This window comes from Heterocephalus glaber, unplaced genomic scaffold (genome assembly GCF_053883595.1).
Source record: "Heterocephalus glaber isolate CG9 unplaced genomic scaffold, H.glaber_assembly_v1.0 deba00000331, whole genome shotgun sequence".
NCBI classification, from domain to species: domain Eukaryota; kingdom Metazoa; phylum Chordata; class Mammalia; order Rodentia; family Bathyergidae; genus Heterocephalus; species Heterocephalus glaber.
This window is the reverse complement of record NW_028258142.1, coordinates 48,039,077-48,066,445: the sequence shown is the minus strand read 5'-3', so window position 1 is coordinate 48,066,445 and position 27,369 is coordinate 48,039,077. Positions and strand designations below refer to the sequence as shown.

Here is a 27,369-nt window from a genome sequence, read left to right as displayed (position 1 = left end):
CTTAAAAGTAAGAGCAACTTAATCTTATGAAATAATGTATGCACACTTAAGAGTAGCTACTGATATTTAGTAAAGTTAATGATTACAGTAATGAAAAACTTCCAACGAATTTATGAATGAGCAGAAAGCAAAGTAGTGAGATTTGCCAATGTATCACAGACAAGAGTACCTCTATGCCATTCAGACAAAATGAGACAGACAAGGGAAAGCATAAATGCACGGCTTTTCTCTCTTTAGAAAATCATGTCTTGGCACACAGACCTTACAGTTACAATGTTTGCAAGGGAAGAGATACACAGACATCAGTCCTCCGGAAGTGAAGATCATCTAAGACAACTTTTACCAGAAACAACCCAATGCTGTACTCTTTCTTTAGTCTTTGTGTGCCCTTGAGTGCATTACTTCTGGTTTCTGGGCCTCCATTTCTTCATCTGAAGTAGAGATAATAACAGTGCCTACTATTATAGAGAGCTGTTGTGAGAATAAAAGAAACAAATGCAAGAAGTGTAATTTTGTAATTTTTTTGTATGTCACTCTTTAGTTGAATTCCCTAAGAAAGGTCAAATCCTTCCCACACTACCCACAAATGTGACTTCTTTGGAAATAATGTCTTTGCAGGTAAAATCCAGTGAAGATAAGGTCATACTGGATTAGTGTAGGCCCTAAAATCAAGGACAGTCATCTTTATAAAAGAAAGAAGACTTAGCTACAACACAGAGGACACAGAGAGTTACACAGAGGAGTGACACAGGGAAAAGCCCAGGTGAAGAAGGAGACAGAGATTGTAGTGATGGCTGTAAACCACAGAATTCCAGCAATGGCCAGGAGCCAACAGAAGCTAGAAAGAAGCAAGGCAGGATTCTGCTGTGCAGTCTTTGGAGGGAGTTCAGCCCTGCTGTTACTCTGATTTCAGACTTCTAGCCCCCAGACCTGAGAAGAAGCAAAGTTTTGTTGTTTTGGGCCACCCATTGTTATGGTAGACCTGGAAATGAATATACCAGGTAACCTAGAAGAAAAAGAAGAGGTTTATAGAGGGAGAGAATGAGAAGTCAAAAGGTGAAATCCTAGCATGTAGAATGGAGTTTTCATGTAGTTCATTGGATGTTCTTTTACTTTAGTTATTTCATGGGTTCACCTATTTTTTTCCCCTGCCTCAAAAGGAATAGGTTAGGCCCAGTAGGGTGAGGATGGCAGACATCAACCCTTTCTGAGTGTGAACAAATCACCCAGCTTCCTACTGCCTAGAGCTGTTTTATTGATCCACTTGCCATGGGGGGTGATTTAAATTAAAATTTGTGAAAATAAAATAAAGTTAGAAATTTATTGGTCAAACTAAACTCATATAAAGTGCTCGGTAGCCATGTGTGATTAGTGGCTACTATGTTGGGATGCAGTGACAGAATGTTTCTGTCACTGCACACAGTGCTACTAGAAAATGCTAGATGATATTTTTATTGGAAGGATTTATTTAGGAGTCAAGTAAAGCAGGCAGACAGGCTGTGTGGAAGGAAAGTGTCCTACTCTTGCAATGCAGATAAGCAATTTCATAATTTATTAAGGGAAGAAGTGATTATGGTAGAATTGATACTTTGACAGCTGCTCACAAGGCAGGTCTCACTTGTTGAATGGTCTATTGTTTTCTCCTTCAAGTCATGTACATCGCTGCTTTACTGTAAATTGGACAAAGGATATTTATTGTATGCAATGCTTTAGACTGCAACTCAGTACAGTTAGACATTAGCCTAGACCTATGACCAGGCATCACCTTGGAAAAATGATAGCCTGCTTTCTTTTGATTTGGTTGAGATCTACCTTGTATAGAACTGGTTAATATTTTGGTCTCTTAGCATTGTGAAGGAGGCAAATGCTGCAAAGCAACAAATGAAATCAAGAAATCCATGAGCCACGATCTCTCTCCTCCTCCTCAGATCTAATCATACAGATGAATAAATTGCTATAAAAATACCAAAAATAAAAGTTAAAAACAATGACTGAATCATTTTTTTTAATCTCATGTACTTTGTGTTCAGGTAGCAAGAAATTTAATTCCAGTCCGACCAGTCTCCTGTGATTTTTTTCCCCTTTCATCTAAGATATTTTTAATGCTCAGAGGCATTATAATAGAAAAGCATGTATTTTTGCCTGGTTTATACCCATCATCCTTACCATTACAACAAGACAAAAGCATTAAAGTAAAATTAATCATGTCAAAAGATTTTAGCAAAAACAAGTGAGACCATGCATAAAGCATCGCTTTGTCTAGTGTGAAGTCACGCTCTGATTAAAAACATATAATGAAAGTGAAAGTGATACATCATTGCCTTAGCAGTAGGGTTTTTTGAAAGTGCTTTGCAGCTCTCAACATAAAAATGTGTGAACATTTTAGTCTTTGAAACTCACAATGATTATTGTTCTAGCTAAATAACTGGAATTTAATCTTAATTTTCTCTTTAATAAATTAAGACTTAATTACCAAACAAGGGCTGTCAGTTGGATTAATAACTAGAATACACTGTAAACAGTAGTAGTCTGCCTTGACATCCAGGCATACAGCTGAGAAAGTGTCTGCTTTGCACCCTCATTTACAAAGCCATCCTCAATGCTGGATAAATGTGGCCAGGCTTTTAAGGCATCTTCTATGAAGTGCTGCTGTTTGCACTATCTGAAGCACTTAATGAACATGGAGGTGGGCTACAGCATTGTGATATATTCCCAGTAATGGAGTCATTTTGCATATGATCCAAAAAACCCAAATTCTAACGAGTTAGATATTCATGAAAGGTAGATTCAGTTAATGATACCAACCCTACAATCATTTCATGGATTTGGAAAAAAAAAATATCCAAACCAGTTCACTTATATAATAGTCACTCACTGAAATTCTCTTTCTCTTTTTTGTTTTGTCATCAAAAATCATTTCCAGTCTTTCTTTTTAAATGATGGCTCACTGATAAAAAAAAATATGGTTCTATAAGAATTATCTGTACCTATATAATTTATATATCTGTATAATTTGTATATCTGTAACTATATTATAGGCATATAAGAGCCTACATGTAATAAGTAGAAATAATGAAGAATATATAAACTTGAATACCTTTAAATTATTTGAGGAGAGTCAAAATTTGAAAAAATTTCACCTTGAAAGCATTATACTAATATTAGGAATGAATTTCTAAATGTTTCCTGTAATATACAGGCATCTATTCTTTTGAGCTCAGTATCAGTCCTGATAATAAATAGTCAGGAAATGTAGAAAAGACAGAGTAGGCATCTACCTGACTAATAACTTTCACTGAAGGAATGAGAATATTTTGCATGTGAAGAACGAACCAAATATTTGTTGAACACAAGGGCACACTGGTGAAGTCATTGAGGTTTGAATACGGGATTTTCTCCTCCAAAACTCATATTGCAATTTAATCCTCATTGTAAGATATTAAGGGAGTGGAAACTTAATCTGACTATGGTGTTTGGAGATGGGCCTTTGGGATGTAATTAGAATTTGATAAGGTCACCAGGGATGGGCCCTTGTGGTTGAACACTGTGGCTTTTAAGAGGAGGAAGACTCTAGAGTGCTTATGTGCATTGTCTTTAGCCTTGTGTATCTTTGGGTTTCTGCCAGCAAGAAGGTCATAACCAAGAGATGCCCTTGCCCTTGGACCTGAACTGTGAGCCAAAAAAAACCTCTTTAAAACTTACCCGGTTTGTGGTAGAAAAGTCACTTATTAGCAACAGATGATGGACTAAGAAAGGCTACTGAATAAATATTCTAATTATCCTCCTTTCAACACCTCAGGAAGATTCCACTTCTTCACCAACTTTGGAATTAGGTGTGGCCATGTAATTTGCTTTTGACAATACATGTTTGAATTGAGGGAAGAAGCTTCTAGAATCAGTGTGAAATTTTCTTCTCCTTTGTCATGGCAATGATAATATGCCAAGTAGTGAGTTTCTATCAGTCTGAGTACAAGAAAGAGAAGATGTGGAACAGATGCCCAGTTAATTTGCCATAGACATGTGACATGAAAAGAAATAAATCTTTACTTGTATTAGTCACCATGAAGACAAACCTGACTGATACAGGTATTGGTAGCAAGAAGGTCTGGTGGCTGGTGACAAGGAAACTGATATGTGGTGGGGGAAAGTAGGAAATGCATGCTGTGGTGTGGAAAATCACTTGGTAAAACTATTTGTTCTTAACTTCGAAGGCTAATCAGTTATTTAATGAGCTTCCACCTCCAAGAGAGGAGGTTAGAAAACAGAATGTTGATAGTGTATATTGGTTGCTGTTGGCTTTGGTTGGCAAGATCTACCAAAAAAAAAAGTGATGATCTCAGAGGAGAAAAATGCCCCATTTGTAAGTAAGAGGGAAAGGAAATAGAGTCCAAAAATCTAGGTAAGTGTAGCCTTTGAAGTGATGATGTTCAACCTCATATGGTAAAAGATGTAATTAAGAGGAATTTTGAACAAAAAAAGAGAAAATTAAAGATATGGCTTCCACAGTAATTTCACTGAGAATGTCTTCAAAGAAAGTTTCAATTAAGGATAGGACACACAAAAAATTTTAACTCAAGGAGGTGAATAAAAAAACCTTCCTGTTGAAGTCTGATAGATACACAAAGATAGAGAACACTAGAGGGTGTGTGTGTGTGTGTCTGTACACATATGTGCACAAAAAAGAGAAAGAAACAAGGTCAAGAAAACAAAAGAAAAATCAATGTTATATATATATATACTAATATATACTATGTCCACATTTATATATATATATATATATATATATATATATATAAATGTGGACATAGTCACTGGATGGAAAGTAAGGAAACAGCTAAGTTTTCCAGAAAGTTTGGTGTCCAAAGGTCCTCCGGCCTGGTCTCAAAGAGGGGGCCAATAATTACAGACTTAGAAACCACCATTGTTTTATAAACATTTACAGCTGTGAAATGTCCTTAGGAAATTCTTCAGCTTCTAGGAGGAATATATGCCTCACTTCAAATATTGCCAAGGAAGATGAAGGGAAAAAAAAGGCTGTTCCATAGAGCTTGGGACCACAGAGAACAAATGATAATGGGCAGAATAGGACTGGGTTCTAATCAAGCAACACAACCACTTCTTGGATAGAAGCTCTTCACCATGTCTGTTTGGTGGGATTGCTAAATTGACATGCTCTTTTCAAAGGAAAGTATCCACTTGGGTGAATTTCATCATTGTGTGTTCTGTATGAAGGGTCAGATAATTTGTCTTTCATTTCTGTTGAGATTAAGAGAAATATCAAATAAGCCTGATGTTGAGATGATTGTCCATCTCCCAAAGATCTTTCATAACAAGCTTGATTGTTTGGGGTGATGTCTTCTTGGGGTGAGGGGTGAGGAGATGTTGAGGACAATTAAGAGCAGACACTCAAGATTTGATGTCTGATAGGACCAATAGTACCCACATTGCTTTGGGTGCAAAATTGTCTGGTTCTCTTCCTACTGAACCATGGTAAGATTGCATTTTTCCACTCTCTCCAAGCAGTTGTGTGGCCCTGTGATTGAGCGGAAGTAATAAAAATTCATGTAAGACTCTAGCATGTTCCTTCTTTCTACTGTGCACATGTCAGAATGAGCCCGACATGCCTGGACCCCTGGATGACTCTGGAGCAGATGTTCTTGGTCTACCTATGTTGGATATGTAGCATGAGTGAGAAACTAATTTGTTGTTAGTATAATTCTCTGAGATTTTAGGGTTGTTTGTTACTGCAACACAATCTAGCCCCTGACTGATACATACAAACTTTATGCTAGAATTAGAAATTTCATTCTGAATTATGGTTTGTCTTTTTAAAATTTAGATGAACATGAGACAAGAGCTAATCTGTAGTTTTCTCTGACTAATTGAAAAAAATGCAAATTAAACAAAAAAATTGAGGAACAACTATATTTTAGATATGGAACCTGAAGATTTATTTGTGATATTTAATTCTCACAATAACCATTATGAGGTGAGTATAATTATTTTCAATATGCAGGTGAGAAACAGAAAGATCAGGGAGCAGGCAGCTTGGCCAAGTCACCCAGTTAACAAATATCTGGAGATGTATTGCAATTTAGACCTATTTGACCCTTAAGATGTTACTCTGTATTTTTGTATATATGTGTGTATAGTTTCATTTTTGACACTATGCTGCTTCCAAGACATAAATAAAATGTCAAGAAATTTGCATCGATTATGGCTTGTTAGTCATTTTAAATGCAAATTTTGTCACACCTCGTAATTTGCCAGTTAGTCCGTAAGTCTATATCATATTCTTGACCTGTAGGTATGGGTTAGTCATTCAATTAGCCTATACTAGTTTTAGTCCATGAATGCGGTACTATGCCAAGAACATTGGATCCTTCTAGGTTTTCATGCTTGAAATGGATCTATGCAGATTAAATGTTGTTCATCTACTTGGACTCTTTTGGCACTTTTTGGTCAAGCGGATTGGTGCAGCACTGTTTGATGGAGATTCAAAGACCATTGTTCCATTCCTCCCTCTTCCATTAAGTCATCATGATATTCTGGGTATAATGTCTCCAATTCACTTCAAGTAATGATCAAATTGTGAGCCTATTCTGGAAGTTTTCACATGGTTAGCTTTTGCTAAGATCTTTACCCATATTTTATTTTTCTTCCTTTTTTGAGTTTAGCCATAGATTTTGTTTTGTAAGGTCTTTGCACTTGCTCTTAACTAACCCAGAGCAATTTTATTTCACATCCTTACCAGGGCACCTGCCTAACTCCTGTTAATCCTTAGTCCTCAGCTCAACTGCCAATCTTTGGAGATATTCTCCACAACTCCTAAACAAGATCAAGTCTCTCCAGTACAAGATCTATAGTTTATACTCTTCCTTCAGAGCACTATTACATTTTGTTATGATATATTATTACCTGGGATTATTGATTAATGTTGGATTCCATCATTAAACTCTAAACTTGGTGAGGACATGCTGATACTTGTTTTATCTCAGCATTGTATTTTCTGTGCTTAGCATGATCTCTGTGATATAGCAGATAATCAATTGCATTTGCTGAGTGAATGAAATGAGTGTGCAACATGAGAAGAATGGGCAAGATCATTAAGTCTTTCAGTACTTACATTTAATGGTTTGCCAGACTTTGCCTGTAATTTGCTTAGGAATGACACACAGTAAATTTAAGCAGCCTTTATGACGTAAACCTCCTTCATGCCAGACTCAGTAGCAGGTACCACAGATTGTGTGTGAAGAAGGCATTGGAATTATTTGTACACATGCTATTCCCTGGAGAAAAAGCAATTACTATATTCAAAGGAAGTATAAACCAAAAATAAATGAGAGATAGCCAAATAAAGTCAACTGGTTTTTCTGGGCACCCAGCTTACTTGAAATACAGTATTTGGAGTGACCACCACATGTATTTTTTTAAAAAATCTATGAAAAATCCACTAATGCACTGGTGCATGAATACACAGAAGCAAATAATTCAAATTATATAGCAATGTGCAGCCATGTATTTCAAATTAGAATTGAGCTCATTGAAGGTAAAATTAGATGATAACATATTTAAAAAGTCAAGATACAGTTCTTCCTCTCTTTTATTTTGCCCAAATTCATGGAAACAATTGCCCCATGAACTGAAATTAAAAATTCCAAGCTAAGAGACATAAACTGCTACGCTATTATATAAAATCTTTAGTTCATTGTATTTTTACTAACACTGTAAACAAAAAATTAGAGGAGTTTCCTTATTCAAAATTTTTAATTTTCCTTCATTTTTTTGGGTGATTCTGTGACTCAAACCCTAGTCCTTGCACATGCCAGGCAAGCACTCACTCCATCACGAAGCTACATCATCAGGCTCAAATTCTTAACTCTTGAACCTATCTGGACAATTCCTTGAAACAGTTTTCATATTACATAGCACCTTTTTTAAAAAAAACTCTCTGGTTCCGTCACTTACTAATTCAACCTTAGGCTCTCCATAGATAAACACATTTATATCAATTTTTAGAAGGCACTATAATCTCTTGCTTTTTGACACTTTCAAAACTAGACTTCCCTACTGAAATTCTCTCCCACGCAGCTCTTTGCCTAGGTAATTTGTACCAATTTCCTTAGAATTAAAGAAAGTCACTTATAAGAGCGCTCCCTTCTCCTCCCGTGTCCACATCATTGGCCCATTTCATACTCCCACAGTACCCTGGGATTTCCTCCCTATCTTTTAGTTTACCATATAGTCGCCTCCTTAGGTTATTGACAGGGGAGATCATTGTATGCATGTTTTACCCTACCATCCAACACAGAATGGGGATTCAACAATTGCTTGCTAAATAACAGAATGAGGTCTGTAAATAAATCTCAATTTTCCCCAGGTATTTTCAGAGTCATTCTGGAAATTCTTCTGCACTGAGAAATGTGATATCTATAAACTTTACATATCTGTCTAGAAATTAAATAATTTGTGGATTTGTGGATTTTGGTTCTTGGTAATAAAAATAATATGAACAAAGGAAACTCACATGTACAAACCCCTTAATTGAGCTTACCTTTTATTTCCTTGAAAACAAACAATTATAAGAAATTATTGCTAGCTTTTGTCTAACTTGACTTTCTCTCAATATGCCCTCAAAGTACAGAAATAGACCAAAATCAAGAAACAGAAGAGCCAAGGAAAGACTTCCTACCAAATGTATCCAAATGCAGTCTTATTATTTGAATAACTAACAATTAGACCCACCTTCATCGCTCAGATGTTGAATGTGATCAAACCTTTATTTATCTCTTGGAACTGAAGTTCTATGTCTAACATAAAGTTTGTTTTCTCATTTACTATTCCTTTGGTATTTATTGAAAGTATCTTTTTAAAAACATGTATGAAATGTCCACTAGCTTTCTGATCTTTGTGATTCTTCTAAAAGAAACTGATGACAACCAGCCATAGGGCTTCCTGTGTGGATGGGATCAACTTAAGTGTCCTCCACAAGCTAGGGGAGACAAGCCAGGAAACAATGACACATTTGCTTTATTTTTTATGGCTGAAAAATAGAAGGTTCCCACATCTTTGCACTACAAAGTAGAGGACAGCATTGCAAATCAACTAAAGAGTAGTGGGAAAAAGACATTCCCCCTGCTTCTAATGAAGAGAACTTACAGTGGTCAAAAAAGGAACAAACTTTTCTCAGTTAGCTCTGCAATTTTTAGCTTAATGTTATTAAGGGAAGGTCATCATTAATATATGGAAGGATAAATCTGTATTTTGAAGTCCTTTCTTCTGACATTGCTCAAAGAAAGCCAACCAAGAGGCACCTCATAAATAGATCCTCTTATTCCAAACATAGGAAACGGAAAGCCAGTGCTTGGGAACTACCTTCACCCATTGGTATTAAAATTGACCTACTGGGAATATAAATGAAGTAGAGAACTCTCCAGAGCTGTCTCAGAGAAAGGTGTAAGGTCCTTCCAAATTCAGACTTCATGAAAACTTGGGTGTGTAAGAAATCTGTTGCAAAGGAGCATACAGTGATTATGGAAACTGTTTCCTTTAATCTTTGTGCTGAGGATTTAGGGCCTGCAGAGTCAGGAGGCCTTTTTTTTTTTTTTTTGCATTGGCCATTTTAGTATTCATGTCTCCTGTACTGCTTTCTAATAAGTTAAGAATGAAACGGGAGACTGCATGCAGGAGTGAGAAATGTAAGAAAAGCAGTACTGTAAAATAAAAATGAATGAAAGTGCATCTCAACTTCCCTTTTATTATTAACAGGCAGGGAACAACAATAGCCAATTTTATTGTTATACTGAGCACTTCACATTGACAAAGGGGGTTTGCAGTCATTTTTACATGTTATTTCTCAGTACTTTTTCTGACAGAGGCTGGGGAGCTCTGTCACTATTCTTAAAGATCAATTATACCATCTTATATTAACTGATTGCCCCCAAAAGGAAGATAAAATGCAGTCTGTGTCAGCATGTTCTCCAAACAGTTTTACGTTCTCTTTGCAGTTTGGGTGGATCAATCAAACCACTGCTTGGCTGATTATTTGGATTGTGTTTCTTTATGTTGCATATACCCATTTTTCCCCTCTCCCTTACTTCTACTCTATTCAGTTTGTTACTTCTTGAGTGTGCCCCTCATGTAGCATTTCAAAAATCCTTTAAATTCTTCTCTGTTAGAGGATGGGATAAACAGTGGGACTCGAGGAAGGGTTCCCCAGTGTATTTCTTGAGGGGAGTATGCCTGCCAGACACAGTGAGAAATGTTTGCTTGAGCTGAGTGTGCAAAGGATGCTAAGGTTCAGAAGCTCTGTTTGACCTCAGTTTTAGAGACTTCATAGTTCACTTGTGAGTCCGTATGAAGACATGCACTAAATAAGCAGATCCCATGCAAGGAGACTGTCTCCTACCTTGAACTGTCATCCTCATCTTCAAGGATGACAGTAAATTCCTAACATTTCATCAGATTTGGGGCAAATTTAGATGTTTTCATAGTCTCGTAAGAAATATTTCTTTCTTTATTATTACATGGCCCAAATACTATAGAAATGTCAGTTACTATATATTCAAATTTGGCCAAGTAAAAATATTCTTATTTAAAAATATAAAACACCAACAAAAATATATCCAATCCTTTAGCAAACATAAAAAATATGTCCTCACTTGGGGCCATATAATCACAATCTAACAGGAAATAAAGTCCATTTTTTAAAAGTACAAGTTCCAGTGAAATGAATGTTAAGTAGAGTAGACATTTGCCTTAAAGATTTGAATAGGTCTAAGTAGAAAGGTAGGGTTCGAGATCTTTAAATATGTTCCTATTATGAGAACTTTTCTACATTTATGCATTCATTTCTATGTAATCTGACAAGTTGAGTCAATGAATATCCATATATTGTTACCTCTTAATCTGCAGATTATTATATCTGACATACGAGAACTATGGAAAATAGAGCTACTCTGGAGCAATGTGGACTGAAATGTCATGTTGTCACAGTGTTATTTTTATTCCCCTTTACAGGGAGAGCTTGTGTTGACAAATGCCTCTAAAGTATAAAGATACAGCCCATGTGCTAATATTAGCAGTGTTGTTAAAATAATAGTAATAATACCTGCAAGTTACTAAGTATATGCTCTATGCGCAAATGACCAACAAAATGGAGAACCTGTGAGAATATTTATATGACCCGCTCAAAGTCAGAGGTCTGGTTATGAACAAGGATTTGAGGTTCATGTTTTCTTACTACATTTTTCTAAATGGGGTTTTAAATCAGGCAATGGGATACTTTAAGTTAGGTTACCACGTGGTCTAGTCTCACCATTGTCCCGGCATAACTAGTAGACTCCATTTCATGCTTAGAAGTGTCCCAGTTTGGGCTTATTGCCCTAAATCAGTTTTATAATCAATCTATTCTGAGCAAGGTTTAAAATAAACACAAGACTTTCTGTAGATATTGTTCATGATGCTTTAATCAATCTTTTTTGCCTTTACTACAGGGCTTCAAATAAGTAGCAATTTGGAAATAGCTCAATGTATTTGGAAAAACAAGTGCATTTGTGAATACAGAATATTTATTAATGGAGTCTAATGTTTCCCTGTCCCTTATGCTCTGATTTTCTGTTCCCTCTCTCTCTGACAAACTTTTGTCCTTTCTCTTTTCTCTCTTCCTGCTGGGCCCCATATGTCCTGCTTTCTCTATTGACCAAGTGTCAAATAATTGGTTATATGGTTTCATTTTAGCTTTGGTTTTTGATGCATCTTTAAAATATAGCTGGATTATTCACTCAGATACTTAAACCACTATTTTTTTTTTTTTGTACCGGGGATCGAACTCAGGACCTTGCGCTTGTGAGGCAGGCGCCAGAACCACTGAGCTAAATCCCCAGCCCTCAAACCACTATTGATGTCATTGTCATCAAAAAGAATAAAAACCAGTGTAAGACATCTCTAACTTATTTGTATTTCTTCCTTCTTGGTCTTGCTGTTACTATTCTGCCACTTCTTCACTGCAGCTGTAGTAGAGTGGTGCCCAGGGAGATTTCACGCTGCAGCTCCCGGGCAGTGCTACAGCAGGTTTTGCTGGGTTAGCGAGCTTCAAAATGTATTATTTCAAGCTCCGCCTCCCTCACATGTCTTTGCTCCTCTTCTGCTCTTATGGGCAAACTCTTGCCCTGTTTCTATTATTGTAAAGGCCTTTCAGGAAGAGCAAAGGAAATGATTTTTAAAAACAATCTGATAAAATATATAACTGCTTAAAAGACACACACGATAAGAAAATCTAACTTTCACTTTCGTCGGTTTTCAATGTATGGCTTTGATTTATGGATCAAAATTTCTCGTTTATTATTTTATCTCTACAGCTCTGGGCAATTTTGACAGTTAAAATTTAGTTTTATTGACCAGTGCAGCCACTGTGCCCACAAGGGGACTGGTGCACACAGCCTGCTGCACTCAAGAAACGATGAGTTTTGATTCCATGACTGAGTCAGATTGGGAATCATAACCGATGTAACAGTAAGTTCCAAATCTCAGTGCCTAAGGCAAGAGGTTTGCTGTAAAACACAATCACGCTGTAAGGCAGGGAGGAGGAGACCCATGGCTGGAAGTCTGCAAGCACAATTTAATGCAGTGGGGACAGGCCATGAATGTGTCCACCCCGGCGGTGGGGCATCTAAGGGGGAATTTCCACAAGACCCAGTCCTAGGAAGTAAAGCCTAATGAACAAAATGCCTAAAAGGCAAAATGAATGTTAGTTTCAGAGACAACGAACTAAACAACTATTTTAACGTGAACAAACGTACTAATGCTATTCACCAACATTTTATTTTTCAATTGACCGTAAAAACCTAACTGAAGCATTTTTGGGGACTATCTCTGTACCCTTCACCCGGCCTCACCCTCATCCATTCCAACAACATGTGCAAACATAAACCAATACAGTGATTTTAGGCAGTTTTAATTTAGGCCCATTTGACTACCAAACTGGCCACCTCTGCAATGTTAATTTAGTCTTTTGCTCCAAGTCCCCAGTGGTACGTAAACAAACTTCCTAAGGGTAACAAATCAATAAAATGTCTAATTTGATTAAACATGTTTTTTAGTTCATCAAGACAGCTCTAACCTAAAACAAATAGGTGAGTAAATAAATAAGTACACTCACTTGTGAGTATTTTCCATGTCTTCTTTTCATCGTCATAATACTGAACCAAATTGCTGGGGAGCCGGTCCGGTCCAGGAGGCAGCCCTCCGACCAATAACAGCATTTTCTTGTTAGAGCGAATTCTTCACCCAAAACAAAAGAGGAGATGAATAACCCCATTATTGTAGAATCTTTTTAGTGGCGACGAAATCATAACCATCAAAAGAATGTTCCTTGCTTGCAGATTTCTATTTCATTTTTTCCTGTTTCTTCTCCTATTCGTGTCTCAACAATTTTTTTTGAACCAAGCAGAAAAATGATCAGAAGAGCTGCATATCTTTATACTCATGGAATAATAAGCTTCCCTTTATGCAATTTGTTAGAGGTTCATTCTAGAACGACCTTTTTCTTATATTATCCCTTTAAATCATCACTCTTTACAGCTGAGTACACATGAAATGCTCTGGAGTTGTACTAAGGTTAAGCATTAAAGTTGCATGTCAAAAATTGTATTAGTCAAAATCATTATTATAAGCCATTCTCCACTCAAAGAACCTTGAAAAAATTAAGGTTATGCAGAGAGTTTGTGAGCCAACTCTTTAATCACCCTTGGAACTTCAAATACCAGTTTGGTACAATTAGTAGCACAGGACTGACTGGGGTGTGCTAACCAGTTTAAACATGAATTTTTGTTTGTTTGTTTAATTTAGCTTCGACTTCTGGCTCCAGCCCCTCTTTCCACTCCCGGCTCCCCCTCCCCTCCGCTCTCCCCCTGTGCACCACTGGCAATACAGCAGCGCCAATTGGTAAAGACGAGACTGATGTTGTTGTGAGCCTCCCCAGAGTGGAGCCCTGCCAATGCTTGCCACTGATCCAGCGGCATGAACCTGCTCAGCTGTGCAAAGTCACTCTAATTCCCTCCCTCTGTTTTTCTACCTTCTCCCCCAGGGGGCAACCACTGAAAGGAGTGACTACCCACCCATCAAGAGCTAGCAATTCGCTGCTATTAACCGTGACTATGATTCCCAGTCTGCCTGGCAGTTCCTGAGAACAGGCCTGCAATGTCTCATATGCAGTAAAAGCTATAAGACGCACCCTGGCCCCCACAAGCGACCTGATGGATGTACAATCCTAGGAAACAGTAATGGATGGAGCACACATGCCACTGAAGCAAGGAGAGGAGGCCCAGACCCCCACAAGGGGCCTGCTGATTTAACAGTCACTTTACATACAATTGAACTTCTCATTTACCTGAAAGGCTCAAGGTGGTGGTAGAGGAAATGGAACAACCATGATGGAAGAAAAAAGTCAATAAATAGAGAAAGGTTCACCTTAAATATGATCACAACCCATAGTGTGGCTCTGAATCTGTTATTACATATTCAACCCGTTCTGATTCAAGGATGCTTGGCAAAATGAGCCCTGTGGAGAGGCAGTGTTTGTTGGTTAAGAACCTAACATTCAGAGAGTTAACTGAATACAGTTCATGATATTTCCACGTGAAGGAAGGGGACAAGAGAATTCCTTTGACGAAACTCTGGTGCCATTGAAGGCATTGCGGAAGCCTCAGTAGAAAAAAACCTTCTGGAGAAACTCCTGTGTTCTTCACTTATCGATAGAGGGCGCTGTACTTACAGAAGAATGGCTAATGCAACAGCAGCTTACTACCTTAATTTTGTCACTGTGGATATAGCTGAGGAAAAAGAGAAACAAACAAATTCAACTTCTCTAAATTTAATGTACCCTTGAAGTGTTTATACTTTACAGATCACCAGTTGGTAAGGAAAAACAGAATAAAACAGCAAAGAATCCCATACATTGAGGATTTCAGTAATTGGAATGGATTTGTGAGAAGGATTAAGGAAAATCAGAGCAGTGCTCATCTCTTTTATATTTGGAAATAACACACACATAATTTATGTGGCATCCAATTTCATTAATGCATGGTCACAGAACTGATATATGGTCGCTTCTTTATTGTAGCTTTTAGTCCAAATAATCACTGTGTGTGTGAGAGAAGGCAAGATGGAAACAAATAGTCTTTTTTAGGTTGCAGCAAGTTACCAGGTGTATCCAGACCTATTCTACTGCAAGTCATGATTCTGTGGCTGTCCCGACATCACACATGCTCGTGCTGCCAGACTGCAGATGGGAGAGAGAGAATAACCTGGACGGGATAGACAAGGACTCGTTGAGGTGGTGCTTGTGAGAAAAGCAATATGATTAAATCTCCGCTTTCATTGATAAATATACCGGTGTAAAATGTGTCTAATGGGTGACGAAGGGAGATAAATGCATGACTCAAATATGTGTGTAAGGTCATCTTGTGCATTGATGAGACCAGCTTTCCCGGACCATTCTCACTGGTGATTTTCCACATGACTCTCTGTGGGTGAGAAGAGGATCTACAGTCTTTGTGCTCTCTGCCCATAGCACAACCATTTCCATCTGTCCTCTAAGAACTGGACTGAGACTTTCAATACATAAGCTACTGAACAGTTGGCAAATGGTAATGACGTCCACTCTTGCCAACAGTGACATGATTCAAGGGCTAGTAGACTAGCAGTAATGTAAGACAGCACATAACCAAGACAAACCTCTAAATGACGCAAGTCTCCACAGACAATGTGGTGAACAATTGCATGGAGGAAAAGGAAATCTCATCTATTCTCTTTGGTTGTGTGTTTTCTAACAAGTGGCAGTGCTTTCATTCCATTATGTTTGGCCCTCTTAGTGAGTGTAGATACATTTGAAACCTTTTGCATGGTTAGATTTATATCATCATTTATTTAATTTGGAGTATTTTGTCTGTAAAGCTTGTGCTTCTCAATTTTCCAACATGGTATCAATATTAGTTAATTCTAAATGAAGCTTAAAGCTCTATGTTGTGAGGGTAAACCACATACAAGCCAAAAATAAAGTATGTGAGAAGTTGCATGATATAGAAGAAAGACCATAAAAAGTAGCAGAACACATCTGAGTGTTTTTCTCATCATTTTCTCTTTTGACTCTCAAAACAGGCCAGTGTGGCAGGTCTAACTGTGTATTTTACAGAAGACTGAGAAAGTTCCCGTCGTTGTTATAAGGGAATATACATTTGGGCATTACATAAAACTATGAAACTTTCTGGATCCACATAAAGGGATTAATAGAGACTACCGCACATTTCTTATTGCTTAAGAATAGTACAAATGAGAAAAACTGTTGCATATTTTACTTTGATAAAAATACAATGTCAACTTTTCAATTATTCCTAGAAAGTAACACATGTGAATAATTCCTGCGGCAAAGCTTTCAGGATTTTACTATGTGCAATTATAACAGTGACTGTGACAATAATGACAGATAATAATGAATGTGTATTAGATATTGAGCCCCTGATTATCATGCCATTTATTTGATGTGTGTGAACTTCAATTTGAAAATGCCATGAAGCAAAGATACCTTGTGAATTGGAAAAATAAAATTAAAAGAATCTATACTAACTGTGTTGAAGGAGTTTTCAGTTATACTTTTCAAAATAACTCCAGCAGAGCTTTACAGGTTTAATTTTAGATTAGACAAAAATCTACAAATGTAGCTTTATTGCGATAATTAGAGCTACTTCATCTGACAACATGATATATATTCTTAGAAGCCCTTTATATAGGAAACCAGTGTAATCAAAATTAATAGGTTCACTTGATAGCTTTTATTATTTTAAAAATATTCCTTTCATTTCTCATTTAAGCACCACTAGGACCAAAATAATGTATTTAAAAGATAAGAAAGTAGAGACATTTAAATAAATAAAAGGTTCAGTGTGTCATAATTGATAATATTATTTGGATGCCTTTAATTTGAGCCTCTAGATTCTTGCATCCCAAAATACAAGGTGATGGAATTTGAAGTTCTCCTTTGTTCCATCTCAGTAATTGCCCAACATTTACCATGTGTCACATTTGGGTGTGTGGGCTCATGTGTGCATGCTCACGTGCATTCCTACTTTGGTTCCAGGGATGAATGATTGAAAGATGACCTAAAACCTCTTGATGTAAACAAATTTTTCATCATACTTGCATTCTAAGTAGGGCAAAATCTCATTTATTTGTATTTCAGTGATTTGGAACTGTAATAATTGAGAAACAGGCCAGATAAAGTTGCCCTTCCCATGATACATGAAAAAAGTTTTCATTTAGCAGATTGCAAAGAGAGTTTTACCGTCTTGAAGAAATAAGCTGGTTTGCAGGGACTTTAGAGATACTGTATGCTCTTAGACAAAATTCATTAGGGAACTCTAAATGATTTTCATTTATTTATAAGACAAGGTACTCTGCAATGTTCTAAGAATTAAGTCATGCAGTTGAAAGAAAATTTTGAAACAATCTGGTTCAGTGATTTCAGCTTTGGCAAGTTATCAAGATCATCTGAGGGAATTAAAAATTTTAGATTCCTGATGTAGATCTCAGCTCTAAACTCTCAGAAATTGTGATTCAATGGGAGGAGGACTTAAAAATCAATCTATTCCACAGCCTTCAAGATGATTCTAACACTCAGCCAGACTTGGGACCACTGACTTGGTCCAGTTCTGTGCATAATGTAGAAATCCTTTTAGTATTTTCAATAAGTAATCGATTATTCTTGCCCATTTAGAAGTATATAATGGAGCTTAGTTTTCTAAATCTGCTCTGTTGTTGAAGGTTGTCGGGTAGTTGTGTTAGATATATATTTTTCTCCATATGCTGAGTTGCATAACCTACCTAGGTCTTCTAGAGAAAAGTCTACAGAGCAGAGGTGGGAAACCTATGACATGTGTGTTGTTCTGTTTTTTCTTTTAAGACAAAAGATGTTAATAATGTATGAATTGTTTTTTTATGAACTAAAACCTCAGTGTTCAGGTTTAATTGGAGAGTTGGCATATTGCAATAATTAAGTGGGTTTTGGGTTGCAGTTTGGGGACTTGGTCTCTGAAAGGTTCACCATCATTGCTATACAGCACGGACAAATTAAAATACTGGAGATAATTGCCAGATGCCTCCTCTTCTCCATGCTGAAAAATCCCCATTTCTTTTTGAAAAGACTTCCATTTTCCTCATCGTCCTGGTTACTTCCTTTGAGTATATTCTAGACTATCACAGTTCCTTTTGAAATGCAAAAGTCAAAACCATATGCAATATAACATCAAGATATGATAGATGACAAATACTCAAGGCCTTTAAAATCACAATAGTCTTTTCGCAGTCACAATGCAGTATTGTGTTCCCATTCAGTTTCTAGATGACTACCAATAAGGATTTTGTTTTTAAAGCAAGTGTTCTCAAGCTAAGTCTTTTTTATCTCATACTTCTTCTAAAATTTTTCCAACAGACGTGCATAACTACATATTCTTATGGTTTTTATGCCCTCTATGGATTTAGATATTTTGTTTCAATTCATTTATTATTTAGCAATTATTAATTGAGCTCCTTCTTTGTTCCAAGTACTCTTCTGAGGACTCAATATGATAGAAAGAAGAAGTAAATTTCTTTTTCCTCTTAGTGCTTAGTTGCATCTTCCAGGGGGCAGCTGTGGAAGCCATCACCATTCTTAAGGTAGACCTGCCTGGTAGTTAGGGCAAAAGGCTGAGATGAGTGAGCTTGGGCTGGCCTCTTTGACCCTCTTTACTTGTAAAGTAGGAATAACAAGAGAACCGAAGCACGGATTTTTTTAATTTTCAGTGTTAAAAGACAGGGTATATGTAACATTTAAAGCACTGCCGAATGTCAGCTGTCTGTCATTGTCATTGTCATCATCGGTACGATCCATTCCTTTGCACAATTTGCAAGTTTAACCAGTGATTGCCCTCCGTCCTTATCCAAATTTTATTGCTAAAAAAGAATAAAGAATTTTTTTTCCCATTTTTTAATTTTTAAAATTATCCTAACATATTCTGTGAAATGATACTAAATCACCGGGTCTTTACTTTAATTCTCTCCATGAGGACTTCAAGAGTATTTGGCCATCTTTTCAGAACAAAGAATTGATGGAAAAACTAAGCAGCTTTGAAGGGGTGAGTAAACAGGAGATAACCACTACACCATCTCTCAAAATTCCATGTTAAGAGTCAATCAGACCTGAATTTAAATTCTCTTTCTACTGTATCTTTAGACTGACTCAGCCTCAGTCTCCTTATCTATAAGGTGGGACCAATCATTCCCTCTTACAAGAATGCTGTGCAGTTTAAATGAAGTCACCAAGATGTAAGTGGAAACTAAGTAGTTGGTACTTGTAACCCAAACCACCTTCTAAAGCCAGGCCCTCCAGCCAACAAGGGCCCTTTGTGCTGCAGACACCTTGAGAGGCCAAAATCTCTGACCAGTGAAAGAAGAAACAAATGGATGCTTTCAAAGTGCACCAGTAGGTAGAGATTGGGAAAGTTTGAATAAAGTTATGACTGTTTCCTGTGACCTTCCAATATCAGTGCACATTACTAATCTCATGATGGCTGAGCATTTTAGACACACTTCCCATTTGGTAGTTTGGTAACTATATATGAAAGTGATCTGGGAGATAGGAAAGGCCAGGAATACACAAGCCTCTGGGGATCCACAGACACGAAGACTGGTGTATGAGTGAGTTCAGGCTGCTGTAACAAAAACACTCAGATTAGTTGCTGGGACAATAGACATTTGTTCTGGAGGGTGGGAAATACAAGAGCAAGGTTTCCTGGTTAGGGACAGCTTCCTATTTCTGTCCTCATGAGGTAGAAGGAGTTGAGAAATGGAAGCACCTTTCTGTTCCTTCCTATCAGGGCACTGATCTCATCACAAAGGCTCCTTTTCATAGCCTAATTATCTCCCAAGGGTCCCCTATCCAAATATGGTCACACTGGGGATTTGAGTTTCACACATGAATTCTGAAGGGCCTGGAACCAGACGTTGAGTCCATAGCAATGAGTTTTGGATTTCCACAGGGCATGGGGTTGGAGGGTTGTAGCAATTTTACCAAATATTTACCAGATATAGGAATCAGCACTACATACAAAAAATATTTATGTTATTCCCATAGTAATCAATTGATAAATGACAGCAACTGTTATTATGCATAATTATTGACCTTACAAAGCTCTCATTTGAAAATAACCTTTGGAAGTTTGGAATTTTTTTATTGTTTAGAAACTTTTCAGATACCATATGTTTCACTGTTTATCAATAACCAGAATATTTATTGCATAAGCAATACTAACAAAAATTTTGAAGCACTGGGCTTCCTACAAAGACACTGATGCAGACCTTATTCATAAATTCAACTTACTCTCCTGGCTTCCAGTATTGCAGTTAAGATAGGCAACAAACCTTAGGACACCTGAGTCACCAAATTTTAAGGTATCTTCTACTTTTCTCCTACTTCCTTGCTGTCTTCTGTGGACTCTGTAGCTGTAGTGCTTAAATCTTTCCTCATTCCAGCTAAGCTACCATCTTCGCCTTCAGTTGGGGTGGTTCTCTAGAGCAGGTAGTAGTGGTGCCTCTGCTTCCCATGCCCCATTTAATCCATCCTATGTAGTTTGTCAATGAATTTTAACAAAGCCTGACATTCATGATGCATTACTTCAATCCTCTTCGTAAAATCATTAAAGACTTCCCATATTTTCCCCATATTGCAACCTCTCTTCCCTCTCTCTCATAAGGGCATGCTTTGCTTTATATTCATTTCAGGGATGAAAGAGTTTGGGAGTCAAGATCTGAAAAAAACTTGGAAGAGGAACATCAAATGGAAATTGCCTAGGCCATGGGGAAAAAGTAGGCAGGGAAGATCCCGAATCCTTGGCCAGAAGGAGGCCTTGAAAGTCAGCTAGCCCGCCCTCTACTCCTAACCAGAATGTACTCAAAGCTTCCCACAAGAGAGCTGCTACCCTTTTCTTAAAATTTTCCAGAGAAGCAAACTCCCTTGAGAATTTGTTCCAGCTGATTTGCTGTTGTATTTAGGTTTCTTTATCATAGCTGCTCTTGGTAATTACACAGCAGCTTTCATGGGAAGAGCCTTTAAATAGACCTGATAATGCCTCTCTGAGGTAGGTAAACACGAAGTATCATTATCCCCATTTAACAGACGAAAGAATAGAGGAAAGGGGCTTGGACCCCTTTTCCAGGGCCTCAGGATGAGTTTTATATCCTCCATTTTGCACAGCAACATGCCTATAGTTTTCTCGCATGGCTCTTTTGCGACTCTCAGATGAGGCTGAGTACCCTAGCTTTGTCCTCTTCTTTCTCCCCTGAGTCAGGCTGTGAGGTGCCTTGGGAATGAGCAGTCATATGCATTGTCTAATTTCCTTAAGATGGAAGTCGCTGTAAGATTTATTTGATCTTATCATACAAACAATGCCTACTCGCTGAGAAAATTTGTGACTATACTGAAAAGCAAAAAAGGACTCGGTACATACTAGATGTGTGATAAATGCTTGTTCTATGACTGAAGCTATAATGAATAACAGAACTAATGAGTAAGAAGATTGAAAGTCACTTGTAATGCACTACCCAAGAGGATGTTATAGATTCTTTATACCTTTTAAAAAATCTGTCTTAAGATCAAGTTAGTGGAATAGGGTGGGGGTGTTAAAAGGCAAACACGAAAGAGGAAAAAAATCACATTTCTAAACCCTGTGGCAGAAGAATCTGAGGGCAGTAGGGGAAGGAAGTGCTGTAGTTTAGATTCAAAGTGTCCCCAAAGTGTGAGTTAAAGGCTTGGCTTTTATACAATTTCTAGGGTAAGTGTACCTCCTAGAGATTTTGATTTAATGTCTAGGATGAGGCTAAGCACTGATTTTTTTAAAAAAAATAAAAGGCTTTCTGGTGATTCTAATGTGTCATCAGTGTTGAGAACCATTGTTGCAAGCAATTCTATTTATAAAATCATAGACTTCATGAGTTAATTGTGTTTTATTTCTAACACATGTTAATCTATAGTAATAACCAATCTAAACATTAAAATAAATTTTTAAAAATGTTTTTCCAGGTACCATCTGAAATTATCTCACACATCACTGTAAAAAAATAGAATAAACCAGGACTTTAAAATTGGAAGCTCTGAAACTTGAATCACATTCCAACCCTGCTACTTCCCCTTTTGTGTGGCCATGAGAAGATCAACATCTTTATTGGCAGTGCCTTACACATTGCAATTGTAACTGACCTTCTCCTCACCACTTTACTCTTCATTTCCGCCCCTGTGGGGCACAATGTGACTGTGTACTCCAGCATGTGGATAGAGTGGTTTGCTTATGTTTTTGCCACATTCCCCTCCAGGGGCCAAATCTGCAGACTGGTCAATGATGGCAGATGCAGATATGGGAAAAAAAGCCTTAAGGTCTTCATCTGACCCCATGACATTTATCTATCGCAGGCTTATATCATCAGCCTCAAGGTCAGGACAGGTCTACCTTGGCAAGGGAGATAGTACTTGATACTCCTTTCTTGGTCCCTTGCTTCATGAAGGACAACGGGTTCCCTACCTCCCAGACTAAAGTTTCTTTTTGTAACTAGAAGCAGTTGAACATCTTCTTTGCTTGATTACCTATAAAACCCCTAATTCTAATACCTAGTACTTAGCGCCTTTCTTCTGAAGAACATAAATTGCAATGGAAATAGCATCTCATTAATCCTCCCCACATCCCTGGGAGAAAGTTGTGGGGTAGGTATTACCTCTTAGACTAATCCTCCTGCTCCAATGAAAGGCAGGGTCTCCCTGTTCACTAGCACAAGCTCTTGCTACCAAGTTAACTGGTGGGAACAATCAATATTTGTGTGACAGGAGAAAGCTCTCCTAGGTCTGGAGAAAAATGATTCTATGCAGCCTGTTGCAAAGCAGCCATTCAAGCTCTGGGTAACTTGTGACAAAAGGAGACAAAGCATCACTCTCATGCCAATGATAGTCTCATCAGTAATGCTGACATCTAAACTCTTAAGAAAGCCCAATTATTTCAATATGCTGCCTCCTGAGAACCAACCTCATTACTGAGACTCTCTCCCTCCCATCTGCCTGGCTTTTGGAAGAGATAATAGTGACTTTCTGACCTAAGGCAACTGACCTGAGGAAACACAAAGAAAAGTGCCGAAAGACACAAGTTCACGGAATAATAAAGAAAAGTCAAGATCAGGAGGATATGGCATATCCCACTAAAATTATGTCTTTAAGAGTCTGAAATATAATGGTAAGAATGAATATTTTAACAAAATGACATTCTGAAGAAAGGAGTTGAGGCACTCAAGATGACCCTGAAAGGGATGATGGCCAGGTCCCACCTCATGATCTTGAGCCCAGTTTCATCCATTACTCTAACTCCAGGGAGCGATTCCTTGTGGGGAGACTACAAAGCATGTTCAGAGGAACTGGCGTCGGCCTCCTGCCAAGCAAGCAAGCTCTTTCCAGTTGGAGAGTCACTGCTGGAGTAGCCACGCAGGGAGACAGTGGGAGAAGTTAGTTAGTAACTGAAGATATTACTGCAGCTTTTCCTGGAATATTCATAGTAACAGAGAGGTGTCCATTTTTAAAAAAATAGAATTTCAGGTGATACCTTCTAAAGAGGCCTAGAGTTTATTTTTAGGGGAAGAATAGTTTTGTGAAATCATCCCAGCATTAAGGTAAAGGAAGAAGTTATTCTTATTTAGGGGTAGATCTGCACCCCAGGAGCAAGGCAGAGAAGGGAGAGTGTGCTGCAGAGACAAAGAGGTGTGGCTTGTAAAATCCAGCTTAGGGACGCCCTGCTGCTGCAGGTGAAATAGGAATCTCTTACCCTCCTCTTCTTTCCTTCCCTATGGGAAGCTAGTGTGTTCTATTTACTCACACTGGGTGGGGTGTCTTGGTGCCAAAGAGAGCCCTCGGTCTTGGACCCTGTGATATCTAGGAGGCCCCCTTGAGGTCACTCTCTGACAGGCCATTATTAGAGGCTTCTGAATCCATGGTAATATCCTTTTCAATCATCAGATCTTTGACATGCAGAAACAAATCACTCTGGGCAAGTTTACTACATTCCCTGAAGTTGAATTGTGGACATTATATAGTGTGGCTTGGATGATTCTGCATACTCTTCAGCACAGTAGGTACTCAAATTTCATTGCTTGGCCTTAAGTCCCCTAGAGATTGGGAATTCTGATAATTTTATCTTTTTTTTTCTCACGTCAGTTCACCAGATTTTTAAAAGTTGCAACAAAATGTATCTTTTAATAAATTAAACTCAGTAGTTTCTTCTATCTTCTACAGATATGTAGCAAATTATTTTAATACTGTGATTTTTTAAAGCGTGGTTCAAATTTCACTGGTGATAAAATCACCTTGGGATTCTTACTAAATATGCAGGCTTCCTGGGACCACATTCCAGATCAATTTATTTAGGATTTCTAGGGTAGGAGTGAGGAAGATCTACTTTATAAAAAAGCTCTATGTTGGATTCTTAAGAAAGCTACTGGTGTATGCACGATATTCCAGGATGGAGCAAAGAGGGCTTGCATTTGTTTTCCACCTCCAGTTTTGCATTACTAGACAAAATATTAATATATTGCTGATTTGGATAGTTGCTCACCTGCTTACATAAGTTTGCCTGTCTAGATATGATTGAAAAATAACATGTCAGTTAATTTCGCTAAACTGTTTTCTAATTCTAAATGTCCTATTCTTGGCCTCCGAATGGACTGACTTGTGTCTCTCTCAAATTCATATATTGAAGTCCTGAACACTGATGTGTCTGTATTGTACATGAGTATATATACCTTTTAGGGAGTAATTAAGGTTAAGTGAGATTGTAAGGGTGGGGTACTAATGCCACAGGACTGGTATCTGTGTAAGAAGAAGAGACATGAGAGCTGTTTCTGCACAAATGCAGAAGAGCAAGTGAGGACACCGTGAAGAGGCCTGCAAGCCAGGGAGAGAGGTCTAACTGGAAACCAACCCTGCCGGGACCTTGGTCTTGAGCTTCCAGCCTCCTGCCATCCAGGCGGTTGCGGCTGCCCAAGCAGACTAACACAGTCCTCTGTAATAGGACTGTCTCATCAATGGGAATGTAAGACTGAAAAGGGCCAATGAGTCTCGCACTCAGTTTTGGGAACTGACATTTGAGAAGAAGCCCTTATGATTAGACTTGTAGGGCTGCCTTGAGAAAAGATGTTCTTAATTTTACCACACAGTAATTGAACTTTACAACATCCTATTAACTGTACTCTGTATGGAGGATACAGAATATGTGGAGGGAGGCTCCTTATTTACTCCTCTGTTTGGTGCCCAGGGTAGGGTGCATATACAGTACCTTAGTGGGCAGGAAGGTTGGACTGGAGGAAGCGGAAAGTAGAAGAAAAAGAACAGATATAGTTTATGTGCAGAAATGATTCTCTGTGCTTTAGTTGGCATCTGTAAAACTATAGAATGAATTTCTTTGGGCTTTCAGAAATTTTAAATGTTTTTCATGCTCTTAGACTAGAGTTTCTTTGCTCCCAAAAGAAAAAAAGTGAAAAAAATTCTTCAGACAACAAGATTATTCTTTCTAGGTTTCTAAGTCAAAAGACCATTGTAGTCTGGGATTTAAGACTTGGTTTGACCCTCCTGGTGAAAGACTTGACAAACTCTTCCCAGTATAACGGACGTCCTTTTCCTTGGGATAGAATTTTACTTAGACTACTTGCTGCTAGTGTACTTTGCTGCTTCCTAAATCTAGAGAAATCCCAAGCCTTGGATTTATTTCAATGCATTAATAGTTGTGTTTATATATTTCAGTCTTTCACGTCTGTTTTCTCTCCTAGGGTGAATATGAGAGGTCTGAGCAGCATCTGAAATTTCTGAGAACTCTAGGTGTTATAAGGTGACTCCCCAGGATTACATACCTTCTCTATGTGACTAGGACTTCCACCCACAGGGGAAAAATGACTAATTTAGAAAGGTTATCTGCTTTGTGCTTACTTGGCATCTGTTAGCAATGCATTCTAAAAAACTGTAAAGTCACCTCATACTTTTGATTAACACCTTGTCCCTTTGAATATTCAGCTAAATCCCCATTAAAATTCCTGCCACTTTGCCCTTAGACCTATGATAGGGGGCTAGAATTTTGTTTATTATGTTATAGAGATCTCTCTGTCTCTCTCTTTTTTTTTTTTTTTGGTACCAGGGATCAAACTTGGGACCTTGCGCTTGTGAGGCAGGAGGCAGAACCACTGAGCTAAATCTTTACCCTGTCCGAGATCTCTATCTTTTTAACAGAAAGCAAAATTTTTTTTAGAGGTTCATAATCAAAATAGAAATTTTTCTGTCCAGAAGAATAAACAGTAAGCCTTGGAAATGTGTAGCTGAACTTTCTCCATATTCACACACTCCAAGCCACAGTTAGTCCAGTACCAGTACCTAAACCCCTAAGAGTAGTAAATGTCACTCCTTGTCAAGAATGGCAGACATTTTTGTCCCTGAGGAAAATTGCAAAGAGACTTTATCAAAGGAAAGATGAATCTGTACAAGTCATTCTCACAATGAATTTAGCTTTTCCACATCAAAATCTGCCTTGGTGGAGTTTGTAGTGAAGCCCTGAGCTGAATTCCAGCCATGGCTGAAAATCCTGTGCTTTGCTATGTCCTACTCATCCTCACAAGGAATGCTTTTCCATCACTATTAAACCCACAGGTCCTGTTTTTATAGTTTTGTTTTCTTTTGACATATTTCTTCTGCTGCTGCAGTGGTTCTTATAAGTTATCATTGTCTTGGCAGTCAAAGAATTCCACCTCATTTCCCTAAGATAATTATTACATAAACATTGTTGGCATAAACAATTATATGCCTTTAATAACATGTAAGTAAATAACTTGAGTAGCGAAAACTTTTCTTTAAATAAAAATTTTGCTTAAGTGAGTCTAAAATACCACTTGAGGAAAACAATGTCTAAGTCAACAAAGCCAAAATAATTACACAAAGAAGAAAACAAACAACATTAACATCTATCACAGGTGTTTTTTTCTCTGTCACATCAAACACTAAGATTTTTAGTAATTGTCACATATATCATTAAAGGATCTAGGAAAATTTGCCCTATACATCTGCATGGATTTTCTTTTTCTTTTTACCAAAAGGAAAATCCAATTCCTACAGAAAGTAGCCCTAGCTGTGACTTTGGGAGCCTAAGATCTTTACTAAAATGTTTGAAGGACTCTTACAACTCAATAATAAAAAAGGCAAACTCAATAACAAAAACACAACTTTAAAAGTAGTCAGAGTAGAGAATTAAAAATCAAAACAACACTGAGATT

At 37.7% G+C, this 27,369-nt stretch overlaps 1 protein-coding gene across 1 annotated transcript in view; it reads right to left on the bottom strand.

The window, feature by feature from the left end:
• Klhl14 (kelch like family member 14) overlaps positions 1-27,369 on the bottom strand; it is a 93,746-nt gene that overhangs the window by 51,114 nt on the left and 15,263 nt on the right. The window contains exon 3 of the mRNA XM_004853102.3: positions 13,160-13,281. Coding sequence (XP_004853159.1) covers positions 13,160-13,281 — 122 coding nt within the window. The remainder of the gene's footprint in view (positions 1-13,159; positions 13,282-27,369) is intronic.